The 16,041-nt window shown below is 35.6% G+C and overlaps 1 protein-coding gene across 1 annotated transcript in view; it reads right to left on the reverse strand.

Moving 5' to 3' along the window:
- Positions 1–241: 241 nt before the first annotated feature.
- Positions 242–16,041, reverse strand: part of LOC106874486 (pumilio homolog 2) — a 30,650-nt gene continuing 14,850 nt past the window's right edge. Inside the window, exons 7-19 of the mRNA XM_014922229.2 lie at positions 14,437–14,505; positions 13,131–13,382; positions 12,239–12,379; positions 11,118–11,261; positions 9,748–9,906; positions 9,453–9,644; positions 9,201–9,348; positions 8,489–8,623; positions 6,615–6,873; positions 4,470–4,607; positions 3,217–3,464; positions 2,294–2,377; positions 242–1,283 (exon numbers count right to left, since the gene is read on the reverse strand). Of these exons, the coding sequence (XP_014777715.2) occupies positions 1,040–1,283; positions 2,294–2,377; positions 3,217–3,464; positions 4,470–4,607; positions 6,615–6,873; positions 8,489–8,623; positions 9,201–9,348; positions 9,453–9,644; positions 9,748–9,906; positions 11,118–11,261; positions 12,239–12,379; positions 13,131–13,382; positions 14,437–14,505 (2,213 nt within the window). The 3' untranslated portion in view covers positions 242–1,039. The remainder of the gene's footprint in view (positions 1,284–2,293; positions 2,378–3,216; positions 3,465–4,469; positions 4,608–6,614; positions 6,874–8,488; positions 8,624–9,200; positions 9,349–9,452; positions 9,645–9,747; positions 9,907–11,117; positions 11,262–12,238; positions 12,380–13,130; positions 13,383–14,436; positions 14,506–16,041) is intronic.

Below are 16,041 nucleotides of genomic sequence, written 5' to 3' on the forward strand. Positions count from 1 at the left end.
AAGTTCACTATTACCTTTGTTCTTTTAGGGTGATTTTCTTTTTTCATATGTAAATCCATACATATATAGATATATTGACATACAACAGGTAATAAACAGGTTAAGCATTTTAGGCAAAAAAAAATAAAATAAAATAAAATATGAAAAAGTATTACAATAATTTGAATAATTGCTCTTAAAGTGACCAATGGAAACAGTTCACAATATCAGAATCTAAAACTGGCATTTTTTTTTATATGCATATATATATATATATATATATATATAAAAATATACATACATATACAGGAAATTTGTGGTGAGTTCAAGTATTATGGCAGCTTGTTCACATAAAATCGGCAAATTTCCAAGTTTCATCAACAAAGAATGATTCAGTTCAATATAAACATTTACCTCACTAAAAGTCAATTTTGTCATGACATCAACATGGGAAGTTTTACAAACTTGTCAATTTAATATGAATTGTCTGAGATTTCAAATCAGTAACACACAAACATCGATACTAAAAGACATGGAGGAGGAGGAGGTGGGGGAGCTGTTGAACAAAGGGGGAAATGGGGGGGAGTAAATAAGATAATGAACTTGATAATGCTACATGTAGATCCCAATATCTAAAACAACTTAAGTGATCATTATATAGGAATAATACCACAACCAGATACAAAACATTGGTGCAGAGTACTGCACAGGGAGGGGAAGTTATAACTTGTAGCAGTGTGTGTGTGTGTGCATGCGTGCGCATGTATGTTTATGAGAGTGTGTGTGTGTGTGTGTGAGTGTGCAGCTACAATAGAATTTGATTTAGGGCTCCATGTCTATTTACCATCATCTCTAGAATTAGACATTTGTTAAACACTGTATCAAGGTCATCAAACCAATCTACCAGCCCGCATTTTTAACTAACTTATCCTTTTTATGACAATGAGGTGGGGGGGTGGGGGGAATTTTTTTATTTAAAAAAAAATAGAAAATGACAAAAAAAAAACAAAAATAAAACATCCATTGCCTAAATAGGTAAGCTGTGAAAAAAAAGGTCACCTCAAGGAAGAGGTCCATTCTGTGTCATGTTCATTTGAGGCATGTCCTGGGTGGTTTTCATGAAGAACTTCTCCAGTTTTGCCAAGATGTGTTTCCCATAAGTGTACTTGCGCAAAGTGGCAATGTGTGGACGGATCTTGTGCATCAGACTCTTGCGTTGAGCAGGTTCTGCCACATCAATCATCTTCTGTACAACATAGTTAGCAAACTGGTCCTTCATCATTGTATACAAGGCACTGTGGGGACTAGCCAAAAAAAAAAAAAAAAACAACAAAAAAGTTATATTACAGCAGCACACACAAATACAATAAGTTACTAGATTGTTCCTTAACCCTTTAGCTGCCAGTGCCCCTGGACTGGCTCTTGTGCGGGTGGCACACAAAATACACCATTTTGAGCGTGGCCCTTGCCAGTACCGCCTGACTGGCCTTCGTAGGATTTTCGAGCGAGATCGTTGCCAGTGCCCCTGGACTGGCTCCTGTGCAGATGGCACGTAAAATACACCATTTTGAGTGTGGCCGTTGCCAGTACCGCCTGACTGGCCTTCGTGTGGGTGACACGTAAAAGCACCCACTACACTCTCTGAGTGGTCGGCGTTAGGAAGGGCATCCAGCCGTAGAAACTCTGCCAAATCAGATTGGACGCTGGTGTTGCCATCCAGTTTCACCAGTCCTCAGTCAAATCGTCCAACCCATGCTAGCATGGAAAGCGGACGTTAAACGATGATGATGATAATGATGATATCCAGCCCAAATAAGCTGCTATCTGTTTTATTTTAAAACTGGCCACGTCTGGCCTCTCACATCTACCCTACAATGTCATTTCTAAAATAAACAATCACTGAAATCTCAAATCCACAAGGTGATGCATGACTAGTTCGTATCAATGTGAATTAATAAGGCTATGAAGGAGAAATATTCTGAGAAATATAATCTTAAATGGTACTACTAGTTCTCTATTTCTACAAAAGAAAACCAATACTGGATCAATAATTAATTTTAATGAGAAATAACGTTCACTGATTTAAAGCATGCTGTACGTTTTCTTTTTGTATGCTTTTTACTGTAATTCTAAAAATAAACAGTCACACCAGTGAGATCTTGAAGCCACGAGATAATGCAATGATAAATTGAAAATTATGTGAATAAATAAGCACTGCATTTGACCAAGTAATCTGAATGTTGAAGGGTTAAACATATGGGAGTATGACATGTTGGAGGACCTGAGCCAATAAAAATTTAAAAAATAAACTTACCCATCATTCATTGAGCAAACTTCCTCAATTAGAAATGCTCGTTCTTGTCTTGAGGAATGAGACACACATTTCTCCACCACATTGCTGGAAATGAAAAATACAAATATGTCAGTTGGACAACTAATATTTTACCGTGAAGTTAATATCATAAGCATACACACATCACACACCTGTTGTACCTGGCTGTGGATTTGGAGAGGCATAGCAATTGATGCCTTGTGGAGTTTGATGTGAGACCCAGCGTTGATTTTATCGTATTTTAATATCCAGTTTTTTTTTGGGGGGGGGGGGTCGATAAAATAAATACCGGTTGAGCACTGGGGTTGATGCAATCAACTTACCTCCATCCCCCGAAATTGCTGACCATGTGTCAAAATTTGAAGCAAATATTTATAATCTTGATTTTGCTGTTTTTAATAGTTGACAATTGTGATCATAAAATAAACTCATGAGGCCTTCTATAGAAATTTCTAAATCAGCACAGGCATGGTTGTGTGTAAGTTTGCTTTCCAAACACATGGCTTGGGGTTCAGTCTCACTGTGTGGCACTTTGGGCCAATGCCTTCTATAACATTGGACAAACCAAAGCTTTGTGAGTGGGTTTGGTAGAAACCAAAACAAAAACGTATGTGTATGCTTTGTCCCCAACAATGCTTGCCAACTGGTGTTGGTTTGATTATATCTCTGTAACTTAGCAGTGCAGCAAGTAGAAAGAAAAAAACAGAATAAATCTCCAAACAAAAGCAAAGTGTTGGGGAAGTGGGGGGGGGGATGTCAATTAAAAACTAATACTGGGGTTGATTTGTTCAACTAAACCCCTTCGGGGCAGTGCCCCAGCATGGCCACAGTCCAATGACTGAAACAAGTAGAAAGAAAGAATAAATAATAAAAATTTCTTAAGGGGTTGGCAAAAAAGGATTTACCTGGCAAATTTGTGCTGGCTGAGATCAAGTACTTTTCCTCTGATTACTCCAACTATCTTACTTTTGTCTTCAGCTCGTCCATGTTCCAAAACATGCTGCACAACATAATTACCATACTGGTCTTGAACAAGTCTTTCAGTATGTTCATGGAGTTCCTCAAGAATGGGAGTTGTTTGTTCTGCAGTACAGTGTTCAAGAATGCGTTGGATCACTCTGCAACCATACGGGTGTGTAGACAAACTGAACACCTAAAAGAGATGCAAGGCAAGGCATAGAATTAATTCCTGGCTCTGAAGAAATGCAATACTGAAATAATAACTACTAACATACTGGAGATTCTATTACGATATGTTTTTATAATTCCAGCTATTATATTTAACTCTTTAGCATTTAACCCTTCAGTGTTTAAACCAGCTATATCCAGTCCAAATATTCTACTCATTTTATGCTCAAACTGGCCAGAACCAGTATCTCACATCTGCCCTGCAATGTCATTCTAAAAATAAACAAATACATCTTTCAAATCTTAAAACTACAAGATAATACCAGATTAATTTTTTTAAAATGTAAATGAATAAGGATTACTTTTGACATTAATTTGATCACTAAAGGGTTAAACTGGCCATATCCAGACAAAATATTCTACCTGTTTTAGCTTCAAATCAGCCAGATCTGGCCTCTTACACCTACCCTACAATGTCATTCTAAAAATAAACAATCATCAAATAGTACAAATAGTACATTCAAAACAATGTGAATAAATAAGCATTACATTTGACAAAGTAATCTGAATGCTAAAGGGTTTTAATTGTTTTGATACCAACCTACCAGAGACTGCCCCTTGGCCACTGATAAAAACTTCCCTTTGATAGTAATCTAAAAAAAACTACCATCAAAATTTCATGTCGATGTTCCAAACATCAACTTAACTCTTTAGCATTTAGATTTCTCTGTCAAATGTAATGCTTATTTATTCATATTGTTTTAATTAATAATGCATTACCTTGTAGCTTTAAGATTTCGATGATTGTTTATATTTAGAATGACATTGTAGGGTATGAGTAAGAGGGCGGATCTGGTCAGTTTGAACATAAAACAAGTAGAATATTTGGGCTGGATTAAGTGCTAAAGGGTTAATGGTTAAGTTATTTCACTGAAAATTTCATTATTTTCAGAATTGATTGTAACAAAGGCAAGGCATTTCAACAGAAATATGGTAATGAAAAGGGTTTCGATAAAGAAAAGAAACTTACATGTCCTTTAAAAGCATCAATAATGAACTGAAGATGATTTGGTTCAACACACTCGATACATTTCTGTACAACATGGTTTCCATTCTGGTCTTTGACACACTTTAGTACATGTCCATCTAATTCTTTTACAATTTCAACCTGTACAAATTAGAAACATCAATAAAATAACCACATTAACAACCATCACAACTACATGAAGGTGAAAGACAATAACATTTTCTTATTTCTTTATTGCCCACAAGGGGCTAAATATAGAGGGGACAAACAAGGACAGACAAACGGATTAAGTCGATTACATTGACCCCAGTGCATAACTGGTACTTAATTTATTGACCCCGAAAGGATGAAAGGCAAAAATCGATCTCGGCAGAATTTGAACTAAGAATATAACGGCAGACAAAATACCGCTAAGCATTTTGCCTGGCGTGCTAACATTTTCTGCTTATAAACATTATGGACATTAGAGATATTAGATCTCTGGAACAGAACGCAATAAAGTGTTCTCGTGATAATCTATTGAATTTAAACATCTGAGTTCCAAATAATTATAATTAAGCATCTAATGTTGAGTTCCAAATAATTGCAATTAAGCATCTAATGCCGAGTTCCAAGTAATTGAAATGAAATGTACTTTGTATGGTCTGTATATCGTAAATAGTAACACTGCTAAGTACAGTCGTCAACTAATCTCTATATTGGAAGCAGAACGGACAATGATAATCTATATGGAGTTCTAATTCATACAAGAGTCGTCGTACATCTAACTGTACATGCAAGATATTATGGACATTAGGAAGCTGCCCAGGACTACAAAACTAAATATTTTGACATGAACAAGGTCTTTTAAATTATATCAATATTTGTACATGAGACTAGCAGTAGACTTAAAATATGATCCCTTACTTAAAATAAACCTCTGCCACTTCAGTGTTAAATGTATATAAAAAAAATTACAAAGCATATCTGCTAGTGTGACGGAACATAAGGGCCAAGTACATTTCAAACGGCATATACCAGGCAAACCCAGAAAACATTGAATCAAAGTTTAGAGGATTTGTGAGGTGAGTACTGGGTACTGTTGTGGATTTAAATTTTATACAGGATAAAACAAAAAAGACAATTATACAAGTCAGCATGGCTTAGGGTATGATGTAGTATAGAAATTCTAGCACCCATACCATAAAGAAATATATTATTTTTTGACCAATTTTTCAGTTAAGTTAAAATTTATGGTGGATTTAGAAACTGTGGCAACAAACACGTGCTTCAGCAATTGTCAGCAGAAAAGAGATGTCATTGGATATAAAAGCAAAAGCAAAATTTAAAAAAAAAAAAGTGAAATAATCCAAAAACAGAAAGGAAATTTGTTTGTGACTGCATACAGAGATAAGAGGCAAATTCATTTTCTATCCACTTGTACTCAACTATATGTAGACACCACTTGGGAGCCTAAATTACAAGTTACAGAAGTGGGTGTGCTGCAGATGAGCCAAACGATTGTTGAAACAAGTGGTGGTGGTGGTGGTGGTGACAGTGGTTTGGTATCTAGTAAATTTGAGTATTATGAATGTGTTTTTATTGCCTGACTAATCAAGAAGGACTCGAAGAATACACAGGAGACAAAAGCAGTTCTCCAGCCCCTGGGTCCTGTCAAGCCATTCACCGCATGCCAGCATGGAATCATTATCGTTGAACATCCTCCCTCTTCTCCGCCCCATGCTGACATGGGTTAGATGGTTTAACAAAATCAAACAAGCCAGAGGGCTCCAATAGCTTCAATATTGTTAAATAATGCTTTGATAATATTTTTAAATTTACTCATTTTTAATTACTTTATCTATCAAGTGAGAGACAATTTTTGGTGTAAATATTTCATTCATGTATATGATGAACATATTTCATTTTGCTATTCTTTTACTGGTTTCAGTCTGTGATTGCAACTAGGCTGGAGCACTGGTTTTAGGACATTCTTTCTAAACCTAGTGCTTGTTTTATCAGTCTCTTTTGCTGAACTGCTAAATGACAGGGATAAACACACCATCGTTTGCCAAGCAATGGCAGGGGGTCAAACACAGACACGCACACACATTATACACGACGAGCTCACAGCACAGCAACAAAATAGTAGAAAGGTGACGAACTAACCTGCATGTCAGATGGAATAGACTCCAAAGCCTTTTGAATGACCCGACAGCCATACATCTGCAGTGCTAAAGAAAGAACATGGCCACGCACACGTTGAGCCAATGTTTGCTTCTGCTCAATAACACCAAATTCAAAGAACTTCTGAATAACGTAATTCCCAAACACATCTGTCATTAAACTATAAGCAGCAGAAAGGATCTCATTAAAGACCATGGCTTTCTCTTGTGGAGTTGCTCTCTCCAGCTTTTGTTGGATAAATCTGGAAAAAAAAATAATAAATAGAGAAAAATGGCATTGGAGGGGTGAGGCATACCCTGCACTCACACAAGGATAAAATTAAAATTTAATTTAATAAATATATTCCCAGACGAGTTATTTTCCCTGCTTATCCTTTATGCATATGTAACAAAGAAAAAAAAAACATTTTGATTCACCCATCAGCCAGTTTTGAAAATAATCAAACCAAAATTTAATGAGTGAGTCACTCGCCCAATGAGTATTTCTGCCAAATTTGGGGAAAATCCATTCAGCCATTTCCCAATAATTTTGCAAACTCACAGACAAAGATGAGTGACTAATACCCTGCATTCGCTTACACACACAGTGATAAAATAACTAGTTTTCTTTAGGATTTACCACATTTGCTAGCATACAAGATGTAGCCCTATTTTACAAGGCTATTTCGTGACAAAACACAAAGTGTCCATATTCCATCATACACCAATTGGAAAATATTTTTTTCAAGTGGCTCCTTAGGAAAAAATATGCAACTGTACATTAAAAAACAATGTTCTGATAGTATACTGGAACAACAAAGTACATAGCTATAAATTTACCATATAGAAACTATGTTACTCAAGTATCAGGTTTCAACTTTATCTTTCAGAACATCTGTAGAGTTGTATATATTTTGGGCAAGAGAAATGTTGGCTTTAATGCTTTGTGTAATTGTGATCGGCCACCAGAGTGGAGCACCGCTGCTGTGGTTTTATCATCCACATATTGCAAATAGCCGACAAGCAGATGGAAGTTTAACATTCTTTTCATCCTTCTAGGAGAATTTTTATTTATGTAATTTAAAGAAATGTTTCTTAAAGGTAACACAGTCATTAAACAATGTAAGACACATATCAGAATTGGTTTATGTATGTGAAGAGGTAGGAGGTAAAATGAAGTGATCTGGCCTCCTCACTTATCTGCAATGTAGTCTAAGGAATTTTAGTTAAGCTTCTGCCAACAGACTGTGATAATATGGCATGTTTCTAATAAATCATTATTATTATTAAGACAGCGAGCTGGCAAAATCATTAGCACACCAGGTGAAATGCTTAGCGGCATTTCATCTGTCTTCACATTCTGAGTTCAAATGCCACTGGGGACAACTTTCCCTTTCATCCGTCCCAGGTCGATAAACTAAGTACCAATTGAACACTGGGATCAATGTAATTGACTCACCCCCTCCCCTAAGATTTCAGGCTTAGTGCCTATAGCAGAAAGGAATATTATTATTATTGTTGTTCCTAGTGGACTTATACTTATCCAGCTCCTAGGCCTACGGCAGTTGGTCTCCCATCTGTAATGCTGTCACATTAGATGGCAGGTAGTTTTTTTAATACATTTAAAAAAATTTTTTAAAGTATATCTTATACACCAGCAAATATGGCAATTTTAACCACAAACCCCTTACAATTCTATAAACATGTAAAATGTTTCAAAACTGTTAACACTTTATCCTATATTTGGACAAGAGTGAATAGAACTCCAGTAGATTTACAACTTTCCTAAAGAACATTCTACAGTAAAATAGAACTTATTTCAATTGCTAGTAGAACAGTAAACTGTAATTTTAAATACTGAATAACCCAACTACTTACCGGGATCCATGTTGATCTTGTGAAAATTCTACAACATGATTGGCAAGATCTTTGAGGAGGAGATTTGGAATTCTGTTATTTCGGAAGTCCTCCAGTAAACGACTCCTCCCAGACACTTCTTTGGATAGACTGGCACTAAAATATACAAAAGTGGTAATTAGGTTTAAAACAACAGGCCACTAGAAAAACTGATAATTAATATACAACTAGCAGATATCAGAAAGGACATAAATACACTAGTCATGGTTCTTATTCTTCAGATGCATCAACAGCATTAACTGAGACTTATCATAAATCTTATTGTTCAAATCCATTGTAAATCTTATTGATCAGGTCTGTTATTTTTATTTCAGAATCAGGCATAAAAATGTTAAATTTACTATGAAAACTTTCCACAATGTTATATTTTTCTTTAAGAGGCAAATGTAATTCTAATAAAATGGATTAGCATTTTAGCATTCAAACTGACCATATCTGGCCCAACTACTTTTTTTGTTGGGGGAGGGTCAAACCAGGTAGGTTCAACCTCTTACTTCTACCCTACATTATCATTCTAATAAACTATATTATTGAAATCTCAAAGCTACGTGATAATTCATGATTAATTCAAAACAATGTGAATAAATAAGTATTAAATTTGACAGAGTCATGTAAATGCTAAAGGGCTGAATTTGAAGCTTATTAAGTAGGAATAGAGAAAAAACACAATTACCTCCTGTGTGTGCGATTGAATAATGCGCCACCAGTGAGAAGTCCACCACTACCACCGCCGCCACCACCACCAGGGGGCAGGGGGCCATTACGAAATCTAGTTTCAGCACCAGGAGCAGCAGAAACCAATCTGCCTGTATTACCCAACCCTGTAAAAGCAAAGTGGTTTTTTTTTTCAGTCAATAAGTTTACCAATAATGAAAAATAAAACAAAGCTCAACATTATGATTCAAGTAAGGTTTTCCATACTAACCTATTGACAGATTTGATGTGGAACCTGACAAGGAAGGTGGAGGTGTGACTGACTGACCTGGTTGTACAAGACCCATTGGTCCAGCTGGAGCACCAGACATACCACCAATGGGATTGTAATACTGGTTAAACAGCACCGATGTTGGCTGTTGTCTTTTAAAATCTAATGAATCACGACGTTGGTTATTTAACCCTGATGAAGAAAAAAAAAAAACAAAGGCAACATGTCAGAGAAGTTCAACGAAGGAATACTAGCAAGTCTGTAAAATGATCCAGAAGATATCACTTCTACTTACCAGAACCAATTGCTCCAGGGGCAGAGCCACCAAGACTAGCAGCCGGCCCATTGTAGTTGTTTTGCTGTTGTGGTGTAAGCCCCAGGTTGGCACTAATGGGTGTGAATAGACTTGATGTAACTTGAGTGTAACCAGGCAGAGTACTTGACGGGGTGTATCCTGAGAGAGAGACAAATTAAAAAGGTATTAAAAAAAATCCAAAAGGAAAAGATTACAATTGAGTTTTTCTTTCAAACATTCTATAAATTACTTGTCTACACAAGCATCATAATATACGACACATATCAGGAGTGGGTTATGCATGTGGAGGAAAACTGATAATTTGGCTGGTTTTCAATATTTTATGAATTATTGTGCTTTGTGGAGTTATGTTTATCCAGCTCTGTAGCTTGTGGTACTTGCTCTCCCATCAATAATGCAGTCACATTAGAAGCAGGACATTTTGAGAAATGTTCCACAAGCACGGCTGTGTGGTTAAGGAGCTTCCTTCCCAATCATATGGCCTCGGGTTCAATCCCACTGCACACACCCTTGGGCAAGTGTCTCCTACTGTATGTAGCCTCAGGCCAACCGATGATTTTTAAGTGGATTTGGTAGATGGAAACTGAAAGAAGCCAATTCTATATATAGATATGTCTATGTGTGTGCATCCTTGCTTTGATATTCAGTATCTGTTTACAATTTTCTCTGAGAACAGGCTTGGTCATTCAAGGGCAAAATATTACCTTACTTGGAAATGGGTGAGAGTTCACGACATTATAGGATAGGTGTGAGGCCATATCTGGTCACTTAGAACATAAAAATTGAATAATAGGCCGGATGAGGTTGTTTTAACTCTTAGCATTTTAAACCAGCCATATCCAGCCAAAATATTTTGTTTTATGTTCAAATGGACTAGATCTGGCCTCTCACACCTAGCCTTGCAATGTCATTTTAAAAATAAACAAATACATCCTTGAAATCTCAAGGCTATAGAATAATGCATAATAAATTCAAATCAAATCATCATCTAACATCTGTTTCCCGTGTTGGCATGGACTGGACAATTTGACAGGAGGTGCACCAGGATCCAATCGTCTGCTTTGGATTGGTTTCTACAGCTGGGTGCCCCTCCGAACACAAACCCCTTTACAGAGTGTACTGGGTGTTTTTTTTTTTTAAATTGGTACCAGCACTGACAGGACCACCAAGTAACTTGTCAAAACAAAGACACCTCACTTGGGAGGAGGAGGAGGGCGCAATAGGGAAGGAGGAGGGCTTTGTGCCGGTTGATGTGCTTGAGAGATTAGAGGTATAGAGGGACATGCATTACCTTTGACAGAGTCATCTAAATGTTAAAGGATGAAATTCTAAAGGGTTAAAGTACTCACCACTTCCACCAAGGGTATTGTTTTGCTGAGGTGTGGCACTGTTGCTAGAGTTGTTACTAGAATAAATGACAGGAGGAGTCTGAGCCTGTTGGGCTTGTGTGGTCAACAGTCGTAATTGGTTATTGCTGATTGAATTAGCATTACCTAAATTATAATGAGAGATTCAACAGGTTATTCATGGTTACAATATAAAATAGATTTCATATAAAGAAATAAGTTGATCAGATTTATAAAACATTTCACATGAGGGAATAGGTTGATCTGTGAGGAGATTAGGTCACCACATTATATATTTCATATGAAGGAAATGAAACTCTTGATCCGGAAACTTCACTGAACAATGTCATCTACCTGCAGTTATGCTACCACAACATAAACCTGGTGAAATGATCTGAATCCCATTAATTAACAGGTTTAATTATATCATTTTAATATTACGTAATTATTTCTAATATTTCAACAATACATCACTGTTTGTAACATTTCAAGAAAAATTAATATCGTGATTAATTAATAGCATTCATCTACACAGAAAGGTGTAATCCAGTTCATAGGAAAGGATAAGTATTTTTATACTGTCATCTTAATTGAAGCATTAAGCCTTTCATTACCATATTTTCCAGCATTACAAGTCAAATTTCGCAGATAAAAAAATCTAAAGCCAAGAAAGATAGACCAACTTATAAACCAACAAAACTTTGAAGGACCAAACATTCCATGTGAAACGCAACAAGATTTGGAAAGCTAGTAACGATGTTTATATTTATTTTCACTTTGTTTTTTAAATTACAAAATTCTACCTAGTCAACACTTTGTCTATTCAGATAAATTAATGGCAATCTTATCACTTTAGAAACCTCTTGCCATGACCATGTCAGGATGGAATATCAGCTCAAAACCCATTTTGTCATACCTATGAGTTTTGTAACACAGTAGAACACACTACTGCAATTGGCTAAAGTGGTCAATTTGGTTCTAAGTATATATGTGGTGGAAATATTAACCCTTCAGGTGATTATCCAATGATCTTCAGCCACTTATTATCCAGTACAACAAGCATGCAAATTACTTGTAAATAGAAACAAGAAGATTAAAATATAATAGATTTAATCAACACCTACCTTGCTGATTACCTGTATTCACCAAAACTGGAGCAGGTGAAACCAACCTGACAGGTGTACCGATCCCTCGAGGATTACCCATCACTAGCTGTCCATTTTGATCATAATATGCAGTAGCCAAGAATTGGTAACCTGGAGCATCTGAATAGTTTGAAGTACAAAGAATGAAAGCAGAAAATAAGTATACAGAAGTTTCAAAACAGATCTCCAAAGTATAACATTTACATTCCATACAGTCATACAGACTTGCTCTATAACATAGACAGTATAACATTTATACCCCAAAGCCTCACAGACTTGCTATATAATAGAGTCAGTATAACATACTCCATACAGTCACAAGAGATTTGCTATATCATCATCAGCATCATTGTTTAACGTCCACCTTCCATGCTAGCATGGTTTGGACGATTTGACTGAGGACCGGTGAACCAGATGGCTACACCAGGCTCCAATCTGATTTGGCAGAGTTTCTACAGCTGGATGCCCTTCCTAACGCCAACCACTCCGAGAGTGTAGTGGGTGCTTTTTACGTGCCACCAGCACGAAGGCCAGTCAAGAGGTACTGGCAACGGCCACGCTCGAAATGGTGTATTTTACGTGCCACCTGCACAGGAACCAGTCCAGCGGTACTGGCAACGAACTCACTCGAACGTCTTTTCACGTGCCAGGAGGGCGACGTTGGTAACAATCACGCTCAAATGGTGCTATTTACATGCCCCTGGCACGGAAGCCAGACAGCTGGTGCTCTGACAACGATCAAACAGAGTCACATGAGATTTACTATATAAGATAGACAGTATAACATTTACACTCCATATAGTCACGCACAAAACATTTTCCTCCCAATTAAATATTCTCCCGATATAACACAAAGTCCTTTGGATCTTACTTGGAGTCTGTAATGCTTGTGCTTGAAGAGCAGATGCAGGTATATTTTCACTTTGTTGTTGAGGAGTAACAGGTCGTCCGGACTGACCGCGCAATAGTTGTTGTTGTTGTTGCTGCTGACTGAGTGCAGCAGCGGCGGCGGCGGACTGTGCAGCAGCTCCAGGATGGGGCTGTTGCCCTTGCTGAATCAAATTAGCTGGATATAACCAAGGAGCTTGTACACTGTAGTACTGAGGATGGATGACAGCAGGACCTGAACAAAACCACAGAACAAATACATCGAAGACATCTTTTTTCAACGTGTGAAAGTTGTTTTTCTTAATATTTACCTAGAGTTTCAGTTATTTAAGTGATACTAACATTTAATTTAACAAAGTATATTTACATATACACACACACACACACACACATACAGTAGAAGTTATGGAAAAGGTAAGCTACAGGCTGGTTATATAATTTCCTGCCTATTTCCTTGTTCTCATATAACAGCAGAGTATATTTTTTTTAATTTTAGACTTTTTAAAATTTTAGACCTTATAATATTCATGCTCAATTACGCATAAATTTTTATATGCATTTATATTCACATGTATCTTTATCTACATTCATATTTTTATATATATTTTATATTTATATTTCGTATATCTTAAATTTTAAATTTATTATATTACCATGTCATATTGGATATATATCTTTCGAAATTTAAATATTAAACATTGATTTCCTGCGAATATTATTGATAATATTATGAATTTATTAATAATATAAAAACACACACACACATATATATATATATATATATATTTGCTCAAAATAATAGAGCACTTAATATAAGTTCAGTTACATTTTCTTTTAGAATATTCCTTATAAAAGTTATAACAGCAGAGTATATTTTTAAAATATTTTTCAGTGTCCAAAGAAGCATGTTATTCCCATAAAGAAAAACATCAAGCTACATTAAAAAAAAAATACAGTCTATCTTTTGAAATATTAGGATTTTATCAAACTACTGAACAAACAAACAAAAAAAATCTAATATTAGACAGGGAGCTTGGGAACTTTTGCATTTGCACATCTCTAATGAACAGATATATATTAATATTGATATGTAAAAGCAGGTTTTTACAGAGGAGAAAAATTCAAAACAAAACTGCACCATTTGTGTACAACACAAATAATTATAATTGCACTGATTTACCTAATTAATGATTTGAAATGCTAAAAAAAAAAAATCTAACAATGCAGCAAATATACAGATTTTTCCTTGCTTGAAAATATTTTAAATTCAATTGATAAATTGTCAGTACCTTGTAAGCTGAAGTGCTGGTGTTCAACACCAGAGCTCTCTCTGTGTGCAGTATATGTGCCTTCAGTAGCTGAAATCAAACCAAGCTATCAATCAATACTAGTATTTCACAATACAATTATCTATTTCATATACAATTTCTTTTTATAGAAAACTGTGCCATTTTAATTTCTCGACCACAATTTAATATGAAAACTGAGAAGTTTTTAATATTGTATTTGATCACAATGTGTCATAGAAATTTAAATGTTTATTTAAACAATTTATAAACAAAAATGACAGTTAAATATATAGTGTAGTAGTTCCAACAGTGCCAGTCCCTTCAGAAACTTATCAGGGAAATATTAAATATTTTGGTTATGTCTCTAAAACAGAAATTATTTAAAGTTCATATAATCCTATTTTTCCCATTTATTTTGGTGATGTATCCGAAACAAAAATTATTTTGAGTTACTTCATATAATCTATTTTTCCATACATGCATAGTTTATGAAGAAATAAATATATGGAGTCAGAAATTGGCCCAGGGGAACAATTTTGGCAGCTTGGAATAGGAACTGTTATTTAACAATCCATCAGGGTCCCCATGTTGAGATACTTAGGGAGAGTAGCAGAAAGACTTAAAATGTAAACAAAATATGTGACCAGACACATTAATATCATAGCACAAGGATGACGGTCCTTAATTACTACTAGAACCAACACAACATGGGTTATGAACAGTCATATCTATACACTAACCTCCTAAGTTGCCTTTCATTTAACTTGATAAGCCTATCTTTCAATTATTAACCCTTTAGCATTCACATTATATTCTGTCAAAAGTAATGCTTGTTTATTCATGTAGTTTTGAATTAATCATGCATTATCTTGTAGCTGATATTTTGATGAGGCAACTTAATTTTTAAAACAATATTGTAGGAAGAGTGTGAGAGGCCAGATCCAGCCAGTTTGAACATAAAACAGGTGGAATATTTCGGTTGGTTTAAATGACTTTGAAATAATCAGTTCAATCCTCACCAAACGTTGAAAATGCCCTTCTGGGACCGAATTGAACACAGATAAGACTAAATGCAATACAGATTATCACAACAAATTTATTTACAACCCACTGTATTGGGAAACACTAGGGAGTTCTTTTTTTTTTTTTTTTTGGTGAGTTGCTCTTCCTACAGTGAGAAATGGAACAGTTGTGTATCTTGCTCCAAAGTACAATTCAATAGTCGGAGCAGCAATTTGACCATGTCGCTTTAACTGACCATTTGATTAGCTCTCCACAACCTTATACCAAGACAATCCACTTAAAATTTTTAATCCCTTTAAACTTTACTTTTCTACAAGTGAGAGAGAAGTGCCATTAACACAATTCTGACAGTCCACTTTATTCTTTTCTTTGTTCCATTTCTCCCCGACACAGAATTATCAAGTTTGTTTCTTAATTAGAAACCAAAGTGTTAATGAAGAAACTAAACTGAAATCAAAATACCCATACACTGTAATGCCTATACCCATAAAACCTCAAACTATCTTATCAATCATATTAAACACAATCGCCAACTCAACCAAACACAATAACAGTAGATAATCTAAAAAAAAAAAAAAAAAA

This window comes from Octopus bimaculoides, chromosome 23 (assembly GCF_001194135.2).
Source record: "Octopus bimaculoides isolate UCB-OBI-ISO-001 chromosome 23, ASM119413v2, whole genome shotgun sequence".
Classification (NCBI taxonomy): Eukaryota; Metazoa; Mollusca; class Cephalopoda; order Octopoda; family Octopodidae; genus Octopus; species Octopus bimaculoides.